The 20339-nt window shown below is 37.4% G+C and overlaps 1 protein-coding gene across 10 annotated transcripts in view; it reads left to right on the top strand.

Moving 5' to 3' along the window:
• The window catches only part of TRAK1 (trafficking kinesin protein 1), a 134740-nt gene that overhangs the window by 104750 nt on the left and 9651 nt on the right, over positions 1-20339 (top strand). For 6 of the 10 annotated variants that reach the window (XM_069859955.1, XM_069859960.1, XM_069859958.1 and 3 more), the window contains 8 exons: positions 377-455; positions 872-1002; positions 1549-1623; positions 2808-2945; positions 4555-4631; positions 6615-6851; positions 7784-8100; positions 12444-12773. In XM_069859955.1, coding sequence (XP_069716056.1) covers positions 377-455; positions 872-1002; positions 1549-1623; positions 2808-2945; positions 4555-4631; positions 6615-6851; positions 7784-8100; positions 12444-12773 — 1384 coding nt within the window. The remainder of the gene's footprint in view (positions 1-376; positions 456-871; positions 1003-1548; positions 1624-2807; positions 2946-4554; positions 4632-6614; positions 6852-7783; positions 8101-12443; positions 12774-20339) is intronic. The other 4 variants (XM_069859952.1, XM_069859962.1, XM_069859961.1 and 1 more) reach the window with 1 other exon arrangement.

Below are 20339 nucleotides of genomic sequence, written 5' to 3'. Positions count from 1 at the left end.
GCTTAATTCAGTTATTTAAACAAGCATTTAATTAGTTTGTGACAATACCTAGCTTTGTTCAGGTGACCAGATCAAGCTCTGCATACCAGCCTTCTGTTACGTTTCTTTCTATTTTAAGTGCAAAATACGCAAGTGACATCTAGTGGGGATATGGTGATAATGATGCAAGATTCTCCATACAGTAACGTCTCTGAGAATTCACCTGGCCCCTTTTTCCAGAACACGAGGGAGGGCAGACAAAACTGTGGTTTCTCACTGTCTTCGTGGAGGAGTGATTAGAGAAGCTTGTCTTTCTGAAGCAGATGGTAATGCAGCAACAGACTGGCAAAGAACAAACATGCTAATGTAGCATATTTGATCTGGGTTTCTTGAATAGGCCTGTCAGCTGAAGACCGAAACAATTACTTATGAAGAGAAAGAACAACAGCTTGTCAATGACTGTGTAAAAGAGCTAAGTATGTCCTTGTTTCTTTTCCCTTCTCCTTTGAGATTGTTCACTAAAAACAGAAAACTGAATCAGATCAGTCAGTCATGTTTTTCTGTGGTACTAATTTTCCTTATATAAATGGTTGTGAAGAGAAAATTTCTGTCTGAAATTTCACAGCAGAAAATTCTGGCCATAAGCTAAAACTTTCTCAGCAGCAAAATAGTTTTGCGTGGAAAATGTTATTGTTAGGGGAAAGTACAGTCTCCTTTGTTGCACGAGCACTTTGTGTCTTTCTAGTTTTGTCTTACTGCTGTTTTTTAGAAATACCTTGCTGTGTATTGGTGAAAGATTCTGCTGAATCAAGTGGTGCTCTGAAAGAACATCTTTCTGCATACTTTTCTGCTTTTGGGTTTGCAATGTTAATTGTAATCACTTCTCTTAAAGGGGATGCAAACATCCAGATTGCCAATATCTCTGAAGAGTTAGCAAAGAAAACCGAAGATGCTGCCCGGCAACAGGAAGAAATCACCCACCTTCTCTCTCAGATAGTTGATCTGCAGAAAAAGGCAAAAGCTGTAAGGAATCCAGTTGCAAGACTACTGCTGTGATTTGCTGCTGTTGTAGTTGGAAGAAAATTTAAAGTCCTCTATATACCATAGCCTACACGAAATTTTCCAGCCATCTTATCTGAGTGACCACGTTTGAAATTTAATAGGTAGCATACATGACTAGAAAGAACAGATTTATTAAAAAAATGCATATATGATATATCAAATACTTTGATATATCAAATATTTGATTTAAATATTAGGTGTGAGACACTGCACTAAAATTGATTTCTTCCATAAGGCAAGAATGTCACTGCGAGTATTTCAGAGGACACATGCTCAGTTTTAGGGTTTTGGAGATTTATTTAGCAGGGCATGGACTGATACTCACTGTTTTCTGTCAACATTTTAAAATATTGTTTAAATGTTTTTAAACTAATGTGTGAACTCATACTGCTGCAGTGAGAATTGTGAGAAAATTAGAATTTTCCTATTTATACTGTAGTATAGGCTAAAACCATCATCACAGGACAAAATGTCACAGTATTTCTAACATTTTTTGTCATGTTTTAGTGTGCAGTTGAAAATGAAGAATTGGTCCAGCATTTGGGAGCAGCTAAAGATGCACAGAGGCAGCTCACAGCAGAGGTGAGCATGTTACTTAATATTACAATAATTTAGTACTAGAACAGCAGTGGTTCACTTTACCATAGGTGTTTTAGTCTAAATTGCATCAGAAGTATTAACTAATGGTGCCAATGTATGTGGAATGAGGGCATGTTTATGTTCCTGGTAGAGTTCAAAACCCTTTTCCTTCCTTCTCCTTCCGCTGTCACACATTTTGAAAAACTGAGGCTTATGTGCTGTATAGGAGCTCCTACGCAGGTTGACTTCCCTTGGCTGGTAGTTTAAGCCTGTTTTGAGCAGTGAGATAATGTGGAAGAGCTCATTCATATTGTATTTGTTCAGCAAGTGAACCAAAGACAGTCCAGGATTGCTGGCTGTCTTCTGAGTGCTACATTCACATGTACAAAACGGACAAAATACAACTAATAAAGCTTGATCTTCTTATGATGTGATTTCATTTGGGTTACTTGGTGTTGAAGGTGAGAATGCCCATAGAAACTTGTCCTACTAATGAGCCTTTTGTACCTATGGTGATCCACAAAGGTTGAACTCGTGCTTTTGCAGCCATTTCTTTGGGAAGTCCTTAACAGGATTTCTTTTTCTAAGACAAGGAGCTTATTTTTATGAAGCTTGATAGGAATGTGGTATTTCAGACATTAGCCCTTCACCGAGCTTCATTGAGATGAACTCAAAAACTATGAGGGTGAACAGACATCTGCAGACAGATTTCTTACATAAGATGTGTTTCCTGAGAAACTCAAGCTAAAAATAAGGCTAATCTTAGGCTGTTGGAGGTCATATGTATATATGCGTATGTAAGAAAGCCTTGATTTCTAAGTCCTTTGAAACACTGAAGTGTCTTGTCCTTTTCACGTGCTGTTTGCCAATGTGGTCATTATGGCAATAAAATTAGGCACTATACCTGATCAGACTAAGGATGCTTTTAGCTCTGTATCTTCTCCTTGAGAGTGGCTTCATGTAGGATAGGAAATGGAGCAAGCAGTTCCTCCCTCCCAGCCTTTCCTGTTACTAATCCATGTTATGTATTATTTTTAGTGATATTCACTGTTTGGAGTTTTTTCCTTTAAAATAGGATATTCTTACCTACGCCATTTTCCTTTACCAGTGCAGAGAAAAAAAAAAAAAAGCAGGCTTTTTGTAATGACAGTGTAGCCCCTAAGGTCTTGGACTGTTTTCTGTTACAGTTGCGGGAGCTGGAAGACAAGTATGCAGAGTGCATGGAAATGCTTCATGAGGCGCAAGAAGAGCTGAAAAACCTTAGGAACAAGACTATGCCAAACGCGATATCACGTCGGTACCACTCTCTCGGTCTCTTCCCTATGGTAAGCAGATTTATGAAGGAAAACTGCACACACCAGAGAGAAAACAACCAAAGGAAATACAAATGTTTGCATCTGGCTTGCAGATTCAGGGATGGGTTGCTAGACCTGACACAAGCATTGATAAAATGTGTACATCTGTAATGTAAAAAGGCACCTGAGTGATCTAGTTTGCATACTTGGTTCTGAAACAGTGGTGCTGTGTGGTTACTTGTTTTTACTGCAGTATTCTATAGAACCTGCAGCTGGCTGTTCTGATACTGTGAATCAGTGGTATTGTTAATAAGTTGTTATACAGTTCTGTACATCTTTGTTAGGCACCTCCTGTACTCCAATGGCTGATTTTCAGTAGGAGCTTCCTGTTGGTCTTCAATATCCTTGGAGATGTAACTTCCTGATAACATAATTAATGGTTTCTGAACATGGAATCCTTCTAGTCACTTACGTTATACTTTCTAATTCTTGAATAATCAAATAGGTTACACATGTATTCTTTAGGGTCACTGAAAATTCAGCAGTTTATTAAAAGAATATTTGTTGCTAGTGTATATTATGGCAACGTCAGTTATGGCGGTGTCACTAGTGATATCACTGTTGTTTATCTAGTTTCATTTGATTATGACATTGCACATTTAGAGCATGGGGAGTATGCTGTTTTCTCAGTCAAATAAAAAAAAGTGCATAAAGTCTAGATAAGTTCAGTGCCCGGCTCTACTTATTTCTGAGTCTCTACAATTATCCCATTACTTCTGAGGGCAATGATATCAGTGAAATTTCTTTTGGGTTATGGTCATGTAAACAAGCAGCAGAATCTGGCTTTCCTTGTCTTTACCTTCTTATCTGCTAAGGATGAGCACAGATTATATTTGTGCTCACAAGAAGTAAATTGTCAAGAGAGGCTTAGCTTGCCTTTTAGTGTTCCCTTCTCAGATTGAACACAGGTCAATCTAAAGTGCAGACATTTGGTAATACAAGTTGTACCATTACAGTTGAAAGCTGCGGAAAGTATGCTTGTGCTGAGATGAGTTTGTTTTGTATAAAAATGATATTCAATCATGGGACTGGAGATCACTTTGATTTGTGAATGTTTGATACCTTCCAGTTAGGCAGTAAAACTTACTGACCGGCATTGGAAAATTGATAACTTGTCACCTTTAACCCTGTAGGGGAAGTGTATAATGCTTTATGCCATGAACCATGTCTTTTTGTGTGTGTAGGTAGGTGATGTTGTGGAAGGGAAGAATGTTTTCTGTTTATTTGAAACGAAAACAAATTAAGCATAACTTTACATGTGAAGGGTGGGTGTTGCTGAGTAGGGAAGTTGGAGCCCCTGACTTCTGTTGTTGCCTGTGATGTTCTTTTAGGATCCTTAAGAGGTGTTCTGTGTCTTGTGATGATAAGCATTGTAGCAGTATGAAGCTAAGCTATAACCTGCCAGTGATTTAGATACATTCATTAGTCTTCCAGCTTTCCACTTAATTTTCTAAATCTTTCTTTTTTCTGGAATGACACCATATTAGTTATTAATAATTTTATATAAGTAATTATTTTCTGTGATGAAAGCCTATTAATATTATGGTGTTTGTTTTTCTCTTATGCTTATTTTTAACAGGATTCCTTGGCAGCAGAGATAGAAGGGTCAATGAGGAAAGAACTGCATTTGGATGAACCTGACTCTCCTGACTTGGCGTATGACTGAAAAGAATTAATTCCTAGTTGATGGATTATATCTGAAGTTAATTTTTATTTTATGAGAAAGGAAAAGACAGGAAATAATTATTCAGCTGGGGATTTGGAGAGAAATATTGCTGGTAGCGTGTGAATCATAGAGACAAATTAAAACAAATTGTCTGGTTGTTGGGGTGTTGGTGCTGCCAAAAGAAAACACCCATATATAGGTTTTGGCTTGTCTTATGAACTTTTTTGTCCTCATTCTTGAGTGTTGAGAATGAGAAAAGATTTGTTTTCTTGCATGTTACAATGCTAGGTTTCTTCAGTTAATGCTTAGGGGATGAGTTCAATTCCTAGTGTTCTCTCTTCAGGTGTTATAACAGAAGCTAGAAGGTAATTAGTGATGTAATCCAGTTTCTATGGGAAGAACAACAGTGCAGAAAGGGATTTAGAGTGGTTGGGTACTTGTAGTGTGATGCCCATTACACCAGTGCTAAAGTTCTCTTGAATTAAACAAGAGAGTGGTTTGAAACAAGTAAAGTACTTGTGACAGTCCAAAAGCTATAGATAGATACAGCTGGGCAGAAATGCTTTACTGAAACCAGCTGCACATGTACTCCAATAGGTTTATCTCACCTATTTGTATGAGGCATGGACTAGTTAATTTGAAACACATTAATCCTATTTAGAGGATATGTTAGAGAAAGAGTTGACAAAGAAAGAACCATCAGAGGAGGTACATTAGCAACTTTCCAGAAACCTTCTAACTATATTTACTGAACATTTGACATGGGCTTAAACCTTCTCTGAGCCAAGAATGGTAAATGATTCTTTGACAGAGAAAAACGTTGATTAGAAACATGTAAAATTAAAAGCGTGTTAGATCAAAATGCTCAAATGCCATAGGATCCTTTTATCCTTCCAGAATGATCTAACTTAAGAATAGTGTAATGTCTTTAGAATGTCCTTTATATTGCCGTGCACATACCAAAGAAGGATTTGATTTCATGAGTTGCCTTGGTTTTATTTATTTGCCCAATGGTAGTAACTGTGGGACCGTTCGATAGATGCTCTTAGATTCAGCCTCTTAAAAATATGCAACTATAGACTTTGAGCCTACACACAAAGATTGCAACTGTTTAGCACTCATGGACAGATAGAGGATTGATTTACATTAAATGGCATACGTCATACTGTTGTTATACGCTGGCAGTGTTAACCTTTAAGCTGGAAGTGATGCATTGTTCTTTTTTTCAGCCGTTGTTGAACTGTAAAACAGAGCAGCAATGGCACTTCTGTAGGTGATGTAGGGAAAGTTTATTTTGTCAAAAAAATTCTGCTGAAATATCATCTGAACTTAATCTTGAAGCAAATCAACAGTGTTTGTTATGATGTCAGGACAAAGGTGATAAAGAATGAACTGTGGAAGCAGGTAAAAAATTAGGTTTCCAGCCTTGACAGCCTCTCTCTAGACTCTTGGTCCATTATATTTTTTTCTTTTTTATTTTAGATGCTATTTATGTGCGTTTTGAAAAGGAAATATACCAGACTTGTTTGCATATATGTACTCAATAGAGTAAATTCAAATTCTTTTTTACGATGGATTAACCACTTCATAGTTAAGAACAGAATGGAGATAATTTCATTTCTTAAAAACTCATTTCCACGCAATAGCTGTAAGGCGTTGTTAGCTGATGTATGTCAAATGCTCTTTCACTTAATTTTTGTTAATATTTGAGAGAGTCCATCCACTTAATTTTCAAATGTTCTGTCTAAAATATTCTTGGATAATGGAAGTATTATGTTGATGGGTTGAATGTAATGGCCAGACTGTAGCGAGTGTAGGGCCCTATGCATACTATGTTACAGAAACGATAAAGAGAAGCTGGTTGGTAGAGCTTTGAATGGGAAGGGTTGTTCACAATCTGTTACCTGTTTCTCTGTTCCTTCTTAAGGTAAGAAGGCACTTTGTGATTATTAACTGTGTGTATGTCTTACCAGCCATCAGAAGCGAGTCTTCGAGACAGTGAGAAATGTCAACCAAGTTGTCAAGCAGAGATCCATGACTCCGTCACCAATGAATATCCCAGGCTCTAACCAGTCCTCTGCTATGAACTCACTCATTTCTAGCTGTGTTAGCACTCCACGTTCCAGTTTCTATGGGGGAGACATCTCTAATATTATGATTGACAACAAGACCAATAGCATCATCTTAGAGACAGAATCCTCTGACAATGGGTTAGTACTGTAGCACTGGTCTTTGCTTTTGCTTTGTTTGCGACATAAAAGTGTTTCTGTTTTCTTCTTTGTCTTACATTCTGCAATTAACGCAGTGGTCTGTCTTCAAAAGTTACTTTATTTTGTGCTTATAGTTCTTGAGCACTCAAGTTGATTTGAAAAGGAAAGCTTTTTGAAACCACGATGTAGCAGTGTCTTCAACTCGCACCTGTTCTGAGATACAGCAGCATCAGATGATGTAAAACCACCCTTTGTCTTTGCAGATGAGGGTCAACACTTTAATTATATTTTCACCATTTCGCATTTATGCTAGGGAGTTCTGATCTAAATTACAGCTACAGCTCAATCTTTTGATCCCAAAAATAAAGGGAGGGGGGTATCTAATATGAGAACTTGTGAATGAAATCAATGAGAACTCTGCTTTTCTAGCTACTTGTCTCATCACGATATACTATGTACACTTCCCAGAAAAAAACCAACTTAATATCTCAAAACAATGGATATTTGTCAGCATAATATACTCTTGTGATTCGTTATGGTATTCATGCAGCATTGACCCTGTAAGAAGTGGCTGCTTACTTGAGTTTGTATGACTGTAAGAGACCCAGAACAAGTAGGGCATCTCTTGTCTACTTGTAGGAGGAAGCACTTCAATAAAACACAGCTTTTCCTAACAGGAGCTTCCAGGCAGGACCTAGGATTTGGAACAGCTTAAACATGAAAGAATATAAAAGAGAAAATATTGGTGTTTGCCTTTGCACTTTCTGGACAGTAGCAAATTGTTCCTAGGCTTAAGCATGCTTAAAACTTCTAAATGACAGTTTTGAGACATTCACCAATACCTTTAAATAACTGAGAACTTTTTTGTCCCTTCTCTCTCTCTCTTTTTTTTTTTATTTTTTCCTATGTATGTTTCCCCTGTTATGTTTTAGAAATGAAGACAGGTTGAAGAAGCCTGGAACTCCAGGGACTCCAGGCTCCAGTGACCTAGAAACTGCCCTTCGTAGGCTGTCCCTCAGACGGGAGAATTACCTCTCGGAGCGGAAGTTTTTTGAAGAAGAGCAGGAAAGGAAGTTGCGGGAACTGGCAGAAAAGGGTGAACTCCATAGTGGTTCTGTTACCCCCACAGAGAGCATCATGTCACTGGGAACTCACTCCAGATTCTCAGAGTTCACTGGATATTCAGGAATGTCGATCAGCAGTCGCTCCTACCTACCGGAAAAGCTTCAGATTGTGAAACCACTAGAAGGTGATAACAAAGGGCCTCGGCCTTTATCTGTTCTTCTTAGTGACTCTTTGTGGTCTCTTATACATCACCAGAAAGCAGGAAATCTTTGCAATACATACTCCTTTTACTTTAGAGACAGCAATCCACGCTGTTGGTTTGAAATCTTTTAACTACTACATTTTTCCTTAAGCCTTAAAAGTCTTAGGAAACAATTTCAGCCATGACAGTAAAATAAATGTTACAGGCCACACTTGCATGAGTAGTGCAGCCTTACATCTAACCTGGGTCTCAATGTTGCCATTTCATACTTAGAAAAGAAAGGTGGTTGAGTATCTGAAATCTAAGCAACAAGAATATTAGTCTATCAATTCTCAATTCTGAAAATTAGCGTCTGGAAAGACCTTTACCTACTTCAAACAGTCCAGATGGTCTAAAAGGACTATTTTTGTGACAAAAAAAAATTACCTCTGGACTTTATTTGGCTGTCTGAATGGTCACGCAAGTCTCTATGGCTTTTGTTTCATGTGTGAAATGAGATGGGGTTTTTAAAGTCAAATTTCCTCCGTGTATTGTCTCAGAAGAAAGCAAGATATAGGTAAGTGGTAGTCAGGGCTAGAGCATTATTTCAGAGTCAAGTGTGTTTCTGTAGTCTGTCTAACAAAGCGGACAGAGCACATCTAGTATAATCCATGTGGCTTTCTTTAGTTGTTTCAGGTTGTTTCTGGAAGTTGAAGTTGAGTAAATTCCTTCAGGTTTGAAGTAAAATGAAGCTGTTTTCCTGTGATACTTCAGAGATATGCTAGTTACATAAATTAGCTTTGGTTTCTCTCTCTTCTCCTTTAACAGAACTCTGGTGTTGCATCACATTGTCTATGTGTGTTTTAATTGCAGAAGTTCCCTTTTTCATTTTTAGAACAAATTTATTTCATCTATAAAGGAGCATTTAGCATGTCACATATTCAGAAGCAAATATAACCCTTCCTGTGTCCTGAAGAAAGTGATGTGCTGTATCAATGTTCAAATGAAACTATAGCCATAGCGCACAAGTCCATACTGTTTAGCAGATTGTAATAGTTTTTCATTACTGCTTTGAAATGGTCATAATTCATGTACCACATGAGAGAAGCAACAATCCAGTTTTCTTGCAGTTACTGATTTCTACCACTGTAATAGATTTCTGTCACCATCCCATTATATCTGCTTTTTTCTTCAAATAAACTCTTAAAATCTTTATCATCTTTCCGTCTGTCTGGGTTTGTTTTTTTCCTGGTTTTGTTCATTGTTCTCATTGGGTCATTTTTTTCCTTAAAATTATAGCACCTTTTAAAGTACTTCTCATGCTTGGGTTTACATCTCATTTGTAGTATGTTTGTATCTGCCTGTTTCATAAATTTTTTTTTCATTAAAAAAAAAAAAGTTTGTTATCTTTTATTAAATCCATGTGTATGATCCTGTCCCTCACTTCAGCTTAGTTTCTTTCCTGAGTATTTTTCATGAGATTTAATGTTCTGGGGTTTGATTTTTCTTTTTTTTTTTTTTTCAACTTCAGGGATACTTTCAAACTCCTGGAGCAAAGCAGTCTGCTGTACTTCCAGACTGTTATCAGTAGTTGTGCCTTTGTTTTTTATTACTCTTTTCCGAAGGGTGCTCATCCATAAAATGAAGAAAGAAAAAAATCTCTTCTGTAATACATTTCAGATTAGTGGCTTCTGTTCCTTTAAAGCAATCAATTTTGAATTCCACAGTAAAATAAATAGGGTGACAGAAGCACTAAGAAATTAATCTTCTTTTGCACATTCAGAAAACAAAACCTGCTTTCTCTTAGTCGAATAGAATGATTGCTTGACTGACTTTAGTCTGGTGGGTTGTTGGTTTGCCTTAGGTTTTGAACTGTTATACCATAAGCACAAATTAGCCATCCCTGTATCCAGCAGGAAAACTAGAACCTTGGACTGATCAAGTCTTGCTCGCTTTGTTGCAATTGGGACAGCAACACATCATTAATTTCAAGCTTTCTCTGACCCTTATACTAAATATACAATGATGCGGGTATCGGGGAATAGAAAAACAAACGCTATTCATATGCTTTTTTTTTTTTGCTTTTATATTTCTTCTCACTTCTGCCTAGTAGCTCCACTGTTGTACACCAATTCCTTCATTTTTCTGATAGCATAACTTAACAGAACTGCCTAGTGGGAGCCTGGGGCTGAACACAGACCAAGGTGATGTGTTCCCCCAGCTTTTTTTGGGAGGAGCATAAGGTTGTTGACGACATTGCATTGCTTTCTGTATTAGTGTTAATTTTCTGTAGGGAAAAGTTGAAGCTCTGTTTCACCCATTTTGAGATCATGATTAAAGTAACAGAGGTGGGGCAAAACTCGGATATCCACCTTTTTCCTGAGGAAACCTAGGACACTTTGGTTTCCAGTTTCCAGAAGAAACTAATAACGTGTAATAACAGTAGAAATGTTAAAGCTCAAAATGCAGATGTTCTGATGCATATATTTCCATAGGAAAGATGCAAAATGTTATCAGTTAAATGCTTGTACTCTGCAGTTTTCCCAAGTATTAATTTTGTTGAGCTTTAAGGTGAAAAAAAATAACATCTTTAGAAGCTTGCGTATTGGAGTTAATTAGCAACAGGATTTTATATTTGTGTACAGTGTGGAAAGGAATTTTTTATTTCCGGTGTTTTATTGCAACTTTTGAAGGTATGGTCATACCTCAAAACTCTATTCTTAAGTATTCCAGAAGGTGGAGAGGTGCTAAATATGCTTTTATGTATAGTAGAACTACAAAAAAAGTAAGTGACCTTTGTAACAATTCAGGAATAAATACAAGTTGCACAAGTTAATAGTTATTTATTATTTATTTATATTTGGATTGTAATCATTTCTACTTCTTGAGCCTCAAGAATACCAAACAGTCTAATTCCTCTTTAGTCTCTCAAAAATAACTGAAAATATATGTAAATGAAATTAGCGCTGTTATCCGAAGTAATCTAGCAGATCCAATTATTCCGGGTTAAAAATTACACGTTTTAAAAAGTAAGGTAGACTTTGTTAAAATTCTTCTCACAGATCCCAGTCATTGAACAGGACATTTTCCCTATTCACTTCCTATTTACAGTAAGCTTCTGTGGTACAATTACCTTACTGTGAAAGGACAATTCTTCTCATTCCATAGGGTTTTTCTTAGGTATGAAATTACATTTATGAGAACCATCCCGTGCCTGACTATGATAGTATACAACGCAATGCGTTGAATGTTCTTAGTTTTTTGAATATTGGTAAGATGTTTGTATGCCATCTTGTGGACTGAGTCACTATTCTGCTTTGGGGAGAGGGAACAGGAACAAGACAACAAAAACTGCGCTGATTTGGGCTCTTTGTTATTTTATTTATTTGTGTCATAGGACTTAGAATTAATTGTTTAAAGTCACGTGTTGCAGCACAGGTGTAACTGGTGGACACACAGGAGAATTTAGACCCTTGTGAGCAGTATTAAATCACTACCTGAGGAATCAAATAAGCCTCCCTGATTTAAGTGGGTCTATCTCAGTGTGTGTATATCAATTTCACCTGATACATTGCTGTTTCTGACCCATTGTCTCCTGTTGAACACTGAACATAGAATGCTTTTCTTTGTAAATACACCTCTTTGCTCACTCAAAGCACTTTCTGCCAAGGATGAAGCTACAGGTACAGTAGCATTTAGTTATGTAGTAGTCGAGTTCCTGTAGCTTAGGGGCTGTACAAGTATTTAGACTTGCTGTATAGCTCAGAGGTATTATCTACTTACATGTGCCTGGAGTTGGTTCGTGTGACTTTCTAACATATGGTAGAAAGCTGAAATTGCTGTGTGATCTGTGTAGCCTGTTGTCTACCTGTTAGCCACCAGTAGAAGTTCTGGCATGTTTTCAGTACCTTTCTTAGTGTGAGCTTAATGTGAGAATACGTGGTATATGTTCCTCTTAGAGCTTCCTGTGATGGTGCTCAGATCAACTGTTAAATATTAATTCTTTATACTCCTGTTTAATCCTGTGAATTTAGGGAAACAAGACTATTTATGGGAGAGAGGGGGGATGTGCATGTGAACAAGTATGCCACGTCTTTGTGCCGGACTTTGCCTATCCAAGTCCTGAAGTGATCAGATTATTTCATATTGATCTAAAAATGCTGAAGAGTAGATGAAGCAGCTTTGCCTTTTAGCATGTTTTCCTAGGAATATTAAACCCAGAAATATTAAAGGTTTGGAAGTCCCAAACCTTTGGGTCATCTGGATAAACAAAGCGGGATATTCTGCCTTTTAGGTCCTGGATTGATTACTGATTTGGTTTGGTTGTCTTTGTGTTCCCTTTCAAGGTTCTGCCACTTTGCACCACTGGCAGCAGCTGGCTCAGCCCCACCTGGGTGGGATCCTGGACCCGAGGCCTGGGGTTGTCACTAAGGGCTTCAGGACCCTGGACCTGGACCTGGATGAAGTGTACTGCCTTAATGACTTTGAGGAAGATGAGACAGGTGACATTTCTTACAAGGGCCTAACTACCTCGACGCCAGTTCAGCACACGGAGACCTCAGGTGAGAGGTCACAAGCACAAGTGACTGTTTCAGACAACAAGAATAACCCCCGCCAATCTCAGGCTTTCACAGAGGAGATGCAGGAGCCCGCGACTGACGATGATGAGGGGTCTGGTGAGGGAAACTCATTAAGTCCAGTAAAACTGACATCTTTACAGGATTTTGATTACTGGGCCATTCTCGCATCTCTCCAGAACAGCATCCATAGTATTGCTTTGTGTGTAGCATCTGCACGTTAATGCGTGCGGTAGTTACAACATAACCATTCTAACACTGGCTCGAAAATCTTTTCTTTAACAACCTTTTAGTTTTACTTTTTTTTTTTTTTCCCCAGTAACAGCATCTGTGGTCAATATTTACTCTATTCTGATAAGAGAAGGCTGCTAAAAGGAATTGGTTATTTCACAAACCTCTGTGTGGCACCTATGTGACATGTACTGAGTGCACACCCTCCAGTGTGTAAAATGTATAGACCGTATATGTTTTGTATGCGTATAGTGCAGATATTTTTCTGACTGTTCATAAGAGGTGATGCTGTGCTTTAGATTTTGTACTTTGGGGAAAAAACAAAGATGGAATGATGACAAAAGATGCATTTTAAGTTGCCTTTGCTGAAACAAATAGAAGTGCCTTGACAATTAAGCAAAGAAATTCTGCAATCTTAATTCGGTTACCTCAGATACAGTTACCTGTTTTTAAATTCTCTTTGAGATAAAGAATTAAGAGGATGGTTTTATGCAGATAATGACATTTCCCTCATTCCCTCTCCACTGCACTATTAAATTTTGTCCTTCCTATTTATACCATATTAAGACTTAAACATTTTAAAGTGACACAGTACTGCATAAGTTATTAGATGCTCTAAACTAACATTTGCAGTACGTTATTGCACCCATTGTGCAGGTTCCTAGTCTATGAATAATGTGGTTTGTGTTTGTGTGGTTTCTTTTTTTGTTGTTGGTTGGAGGAGGGGAGATCTTTGTTTTTTTTAGTATGCTGTAAAGTGTGTCTTCGTTAAAGATTTGCTACTGATAAAGAATTAAATTTAGTCCAGGATCAGAAAACTACCAGAACCCCTGTTTTCTTCAGACTTCTTGCTTTTGCATAGCTACTTTAAATGAGGGCACTTCCTTCCACTTCCTTTTTCTGGAGTAAATCATAATTTCTTATTTGAATGGTCTTTGGAAGATTAGATTGTCTCAGGGCTAGACAATAATACTTCTGTTATTTTTGTGAAGTGCAGAGTGTCCTCAGCTGTCACTGAAATGGCAGTCCAGTGCTTTCAGCTGTTGGATATAAGCTACTTTTTGCAGTCATTTGTATTAAGATTAAACTTAGAATCACAGAACTATTTAGGTTGGAAAAGACCTTTAAGGTCATTGAGTCTAACCGTACACCTAACACTGCCAAGTTCACTACTAAACCATGTCCTTAAGCACCATCTTTACAGGTCTTTTAAATACCTCCAGGGATGCTGATTTCCCTGGGCAGTCTCTTCCAGAGCTTGAACATTCAAATCCTTCAACTTCCCTTTCCATTGGCAATAATTGTCTTTATTCTATGAGATCTATTGCCTGTGAATAATGACTATATTATTTTTATGTTAATATGGAAATAATTAATGCCTCCACAGGAGTTGTGCACAGTTTGGGATATTATCCCCATATTTATTATGTTGGGGAGGCTAAATAACAACAGCAAGAGAAGTTGGAGATCTAGGAAACATGGACTGAAATAATCAAAAGAATAGCTTGGCATTTTTTAGAGTCCACAGAATGAAAGATTCAAGTAAAAATATGATTAATTTTAAAATGTGTTCCTGCAGAGAAAAAGAACAAGCAGTTCTTCATGTACTCAGCATACAATAGTTGTGCAAAAAAAGATATTTAGGTGAAGAACTTTTTAATTGTAAGAATATTCAGCATAGAAGCATGTAAAAAAATTTGAAACCTGATTGTCACAGATGATGTGTAGACAAAAAAGAAATAAATATAGTTTAGTTCTTTGTTTTTGGGGTTGTTTTTTTTTTGAAGAGCAGATTAATAAAACGCCCTCTGGTTACAGACTGGCAAGAAAGACTGATATTACCCTCCATTTCCTTTCTCCATTACAATTTGAATGCAGGACAGTATTAACAGGCTATTGCTCAGTTAGAGCTGATTTTGCGTGGGAGAACTCTAGTTATCTCAGGCAAGGTTTTTAAGCATATTCTCTGCCATATAAATTGGCAAAGTAGATAAAATCTATGAAATTGTACTAAGAATCTTATTTAATCCTGTATTGTTTCCTGAGTCAGTTTAATACATTACAGAAATAGAGAAACTGGTCAAAATTAATAACTGTGATTTGTAGAATGAACAAATACATGGAAATTTTTATTTCCTGTTCTTTATTCCTCTTTCAAATTGCCCAGCTGCTTAGGATTTAGGAGTACCCATGAGCTGCCACATGATTTAGTGTGGTTACTCAAATGATGTAAAGACACTGCTATTTCTACTTTCTGTTGAACCATTTTTTCAAGTGGTATACAAGGAGAAGATAATTGTAGGTGTTTTTTGGAGGAGGCACTTACTCATATGGCAGTGTTTCTTGAGATCCACCATTTGCCCCCTGAAGAAGACCTTTTGGGACCAGGGATGTATTGTATCTAATTAATTTATTTTGTATTTAAATATTGTGCAGCTGTTGTTCCTCTTGAAAAAACTTCCGCAGCATTCTTCCTGCCTCTGTAAGAAATGCAATGCAGGTAGGAGTATGGACATAAATGGTTCCTTAGTGTGCTGTCTGCCACAGGTGCAAGGTTATGACCTCATTGCTTGTATGACTTCAGGCAGCAAGGTACAGCATAAACTTTTGATAGAGAATGTAGAAGTACAACAAGAAGAGAGAAATACCTTGGATACAGTCTTCAGTGAAAGTGCTTTTGCTTGTAATCCAGGACAGCTCCATTGTGGAAAAATCTAGTTCAAGAGGTTCATAAAAGGCAGAAAGTGTCTCCCAGCAGTTACTATTGGCAGGACATAGAGTGTGCAAATCTAGAGCTACAGGTCTTCTAACCTGAGAACAAAAATTCTTCAGAAATAAAGTGCCTACAAGGTCTGTTCCCAGCAGGTGTAAGTTATCTTAGTCTTTTGGGTAGGTGTCTGCTTCATTTGATATGTGTGCTTTGATGGTTGTATACTGCTGTTTTTTCACTGGAAATGTTACCTGGCAGACTACTGTGAGATTCTGTTTTTACTGCCATTTTGTGGGCATGTAGAGTTCTCAAGATGAGCCTTAAGAGAAGTCTCTTTAACATCCAGTCTCTGGAGAACAAACATTTCTGGTAGTGCCAAAGATGTTTTGTAGACAAAATAAATGTATTCAGAACAGGGTGTAAGTTGTTTCGTGTTGAGTGATGGATAGTGTCAGAAGTCATTCTAACTAAGCAAGAAAAAGGTAATGATCCTTGAATTTTTCTGTCCTTATGTTGAGACCTGTTGTATCCATTGATATGTAAAATAACTTCCTCACTGTGAATGCAGATTATATCCCAATTATAGTACTGAACATTTCAGAGGAAATTAAGACACATGTAACTTATTACCTGCAATTGCTCTGTTAGAGCTACATACTGTGTGGGCACAGTAGTTTTAGGGAGGCTTGTAAATTCCACAGTCACAGTTCTAGCCTAATCCCCTAAAATAGTCTGAAATTTGCATGTCAGTTGAGTTGACTTTTAACATAATTGGAATGGTAAAGAAATTATAGGACATAGCATAGTTAATACCATCTAGGACAAGGAGTTTTTGAAGCATAAGTTTTTTGTAACCTCAGTATATTTTTTTTTATTAATTGAAAGAAACTGTAGGATATTATGAAACTGAGTCTGGTTTGGGGGAAGGGTTGTTGGTTTGTTTTGGTTTGTTTTTTAATTCATCCCCTTTCAAGCTTTTCTGAAACAAAAAGCTCCGTGCCATTCAAAGCACTTAATAACGTTGTAAATGTTCTCATTTTGCAGTCGGAAGGGCTACACTTGAATCAGCATGTGCTTAATTGAACACTAGTTTTGTGTGCACAAACTGGCCTTCCAGCACTTATATGTGTTTTTTTCACTGGTTGCTTTGAACAGACGTGTGCAGCATTATGGGATCAGCCCTCTTGTACTTCATGTTTAAACCTTAACAATGACATAGAGATCCTTGCAAGCAGATGCCTAAAATCACAAAACCACATAATGCATGTTTTATGTTTGAGTTGTTTTTAGCGGGATTGTTTTACATGCTTCTAAGAGGTTACCACTGTATAGAAAAGCAATAAACTCTTCTTCTTATAACTCTTCTTAATTCTAAGTATTGATGCGTATTTAAATATATTTTATTTTCAGAGAACATGACTATTTTGCAGTAGTTATTTCTTCAAGACAAATGTGTCAGCATTTGCTATCTGTGCTGTTAAAATTCTAGAATTTTAATTTTAGATCCTAGCCTACCTAAAATCACGTCAAAGTCCCATTAAGTACATTGAAGTCCTTTTATATCTGTGCTCTAAGGTTACATACATACATACTTACATAGGAGGAGACCTCAGCCAGAAGAAAGCTAAGAAAATACTGTCCAAAGTATACCTGCCTTGCTTCAGCTTTCCATCTCTTGCTGCTTCCAAAGGCAAAATAAATGGAAAGTTTGGAAATGCAGATACTCAGAAAATCATTTTATTGTCAGTTGTTTAAGAAACATAACAGGAGTAACACTCCTGGCATAGATGTATGGATTCTTGGAGGCTTTCAGAATTCATGGTTATGCCTGAAACCAGTGTTTTTTGAAGGACGTTCTGGCAGTATTTTCTGAAGAACATCTGAAAGCGCCTAAATGCCTTTAGGAGAGCATCATGCTCACGTTATACAATTGTTGCATTTGCCAAGCATTTCCGTTTTGTTTTAGTAGTTAACTTAGTCATCAGCTCCAGCATACTCTATATTCTGCCTCCTCTGTCTGCAGGGAGTTCTTCAGTACAGGTAACCCTGTGTATCAGAGCTTTCATCTTCAGTCACCTGGAGGCGATGAACTCAGAATTTAGACAGTACATGCAGCAGCTGTCTTGTTGTGTGGATCCTGATGGGCTTCTGTGACCTAGTTTTCAGGAGTTTCACCTTACCATAGAATGGAGTTGGTGACATAGACTGGGAAGAGTGAAGTCTGTAGTTTGTATCCCCAGTGATGACACTGGAGGAAAAAAGTGCCTCTTAATGGTCCTTCGTTGTTACCCTCTTGTAAAGAAGGCACAGCTTTTTTTTCTTATTCAGCAGTAAAATAAAATTGTGATGCTTTGAAACAAAATCTCCATCTGTTTCTGTAAGGACCCCCAAGCTGTCATTCTGTCCCTCTCACACCAGCCTGTGCTAAAGAGATGTCCAAATTCCACTGCCCACTCTGTTAAAAGAGCAGGGAACCAGGTTTCCTCCTTTTTTTAAAACATGCCAAAAAATGATGAGCAAAGTGGCTTCCTTCAGTGCTGGGCTAAAACTTTACCTTTGTGGCAGTGTGGATCAAGCCATATTCTGAAGATTTCTGGTTTTTTTTTTCTTTTTCATGTAGCATAGCAGCGCATTTGAGTTTGGAGCCAATGGTACAAAAGTTAATAATATTTTAGTATAAATGCCTCTTAAATCTTCCTCAGACTCTATTTGTCTTGTCAGCTTTTTGTGGATAGGGCAGACCACTAGTTCACCTCCTGTAACTTTGTACCTTTCTCTGCATGAGCTGGTTGAAAGTCCAGATTAAATAGTCTCTTGAGGGTTCCATGAGCAGAAGATCATGTCCTAAACACATCTATGTGCTGTTTGCACCTAGCAGGATGGCTACAAGCTGAGTATTGAAGCTGGATCTGAAACAACTCTGAGCTATATAAAATGAGCTTTGTGTTTTGAGTAGGGAAGGCTCTGTTTCACCAGAAGATGGAACAATCTGCAGTCAATTTGACTAGTATGTGCCTAGTATTTTAAAAGCTGTTTTTACAAGTGTTTGTGCTTATAGGACAGTTGCTTTCGGCTATAATGTTTTGGGGTTTTTTTTCCAAAATGCCTAAGAATTATTTGAGAGAGCTTAGTAAGGTAAGGAATTGTTAATTACCAAGCATTGAATGTAGTCCAGCAGCAATCTAAGGTTTAGCTTGAATTTTAATTTAGGGGGAAAATGCACATACAGTTTAGTTTATGGCTTCCTGATGGATAAAATTACATGATGTTTTTTTAAATTTTGTTAAACACTGCATTATGTACACATTCTTTTTCATACAGATACGAAGCCTCATTGTTAATCATCTACTTCTTGAAAAAGAGGATACAAATAAAACATTTCATTTCAGCCTTTGTCACATGGAATAGATGTTTATATTTCAAATAATACTTTGCTGTATGTACATGTGAAGATAGTCTCTGTTATTGTAGACATATGTTACTTCCTCTCAAATTTATACCAATTCAGGATATGGCAATTATTTTGTAAAATTACTAGATTAGAAATGAATCATTTTGTTTCTATTTTATAAACTTTGTTCATTTACAGCAACAGGTTCTCACTCTTTGTATTGTGTCCAAAGGATGGAAAATGCTACAGCAATATGATACACCCCATTGTTGACTGATGGAGGATGAAGCTGGTACAGGACTTCCTTAGTGGTATTTGAGGGTGGAATACATCCTTGGAAATTAATTTTTTTTTTTGTTCTTAGCATAATTTCAATTAATTTCTTCTTATTAGAATCAGTGATTTCTCTACTTTTAGCAGCCTTCTCCTATCTCTGACTCATTAATAGCAATGAGTCGTGCTTTTGCTGATGCAGCTGTATATCTTCAATGTGCCTGTTTCTGATCTGAGGGGATGCCCAATGGATATTACAAATGGGGAAAATGCGCTTACTATATTATAGCTACGTGCTTTGGGTTGAGCTTGCAATCTTAAACTGGCATTGCTTTATTCTGTTCTCTATTCATCATCCAGGGATAATTACTTTGTTTCTATTTGATTTATGTTGAAGTCCTTTGTTTTCTATAAATAACCAATTTTTTCATGTCCAGTTATTTGAGCTCTTTCTCCAGATTTTCTTTTAACTCTCTACAATATGGAGAGAATCATGATTGCTAGGCTGTGCTCCCTTATAATAGCTTTTATAGTGCTCACACTAATCTCTAAAGCAACTGGATTCCTGAAGCATCCTAATTACCATCTCTGGAGGTGAAGTAGAGCTTGTTGTTATGTTATGCTGTGCTAACATTTGAGTGTGTTAACATGACACTCCAGTGGGTTTTTAGACATCTCCTTCTTTAACGTACAGCAGTACATTCCAGCGCTAAGTAGAAGTTACCTCACATTGTTTGCTTAGCCACTTCTGCTTCCACTGTTCACACTCCCCATGCTCTAGCCTTCACACACTGCTTATATGTGTTCTTAAAGGACTACCTAAGTGCACATACTGTTTTGGAGCTGTGACACTTTATGTATGAAAAAGGGAACACAGCCACGATTAAGGCTTGCCTTGCTTTTGCTAAGCATCTCTGGAAGTTCAGAATGGTGTCTGGTCTAGTTTGGTCTGTCTGTCTGCTGCAATGTGTTGAATCCTTGTGTACTGTGATATTAAAATGTGGCTTAATCAGGGAATGGCTCGGATGGTTGGGCAGGACTGAGGGAGGGAACTGCACAC

Source organism: Phaenicophaeus curvirostris, chromosome 6 (genome assembly GCF_032191515.1).
Source record: "Phaenicophaeus curvirostris isolate KB17595 chromosome 6, BPBGC_Pcur_1.0, whole genome shotgun sequence".
In the NCBI taxonomy this organism is placed as follows: Eukaryota; Metazoa; Chordata; class Aves; order Cuculiformes; family Cuculidae; genus Phaenicophaeus; species Phaenicophaeus curvirostris.
Note: the sequence above shows the minus strand (reverse complement) of the source record. Positions and strands in the feature narration are given on the sequence as shown.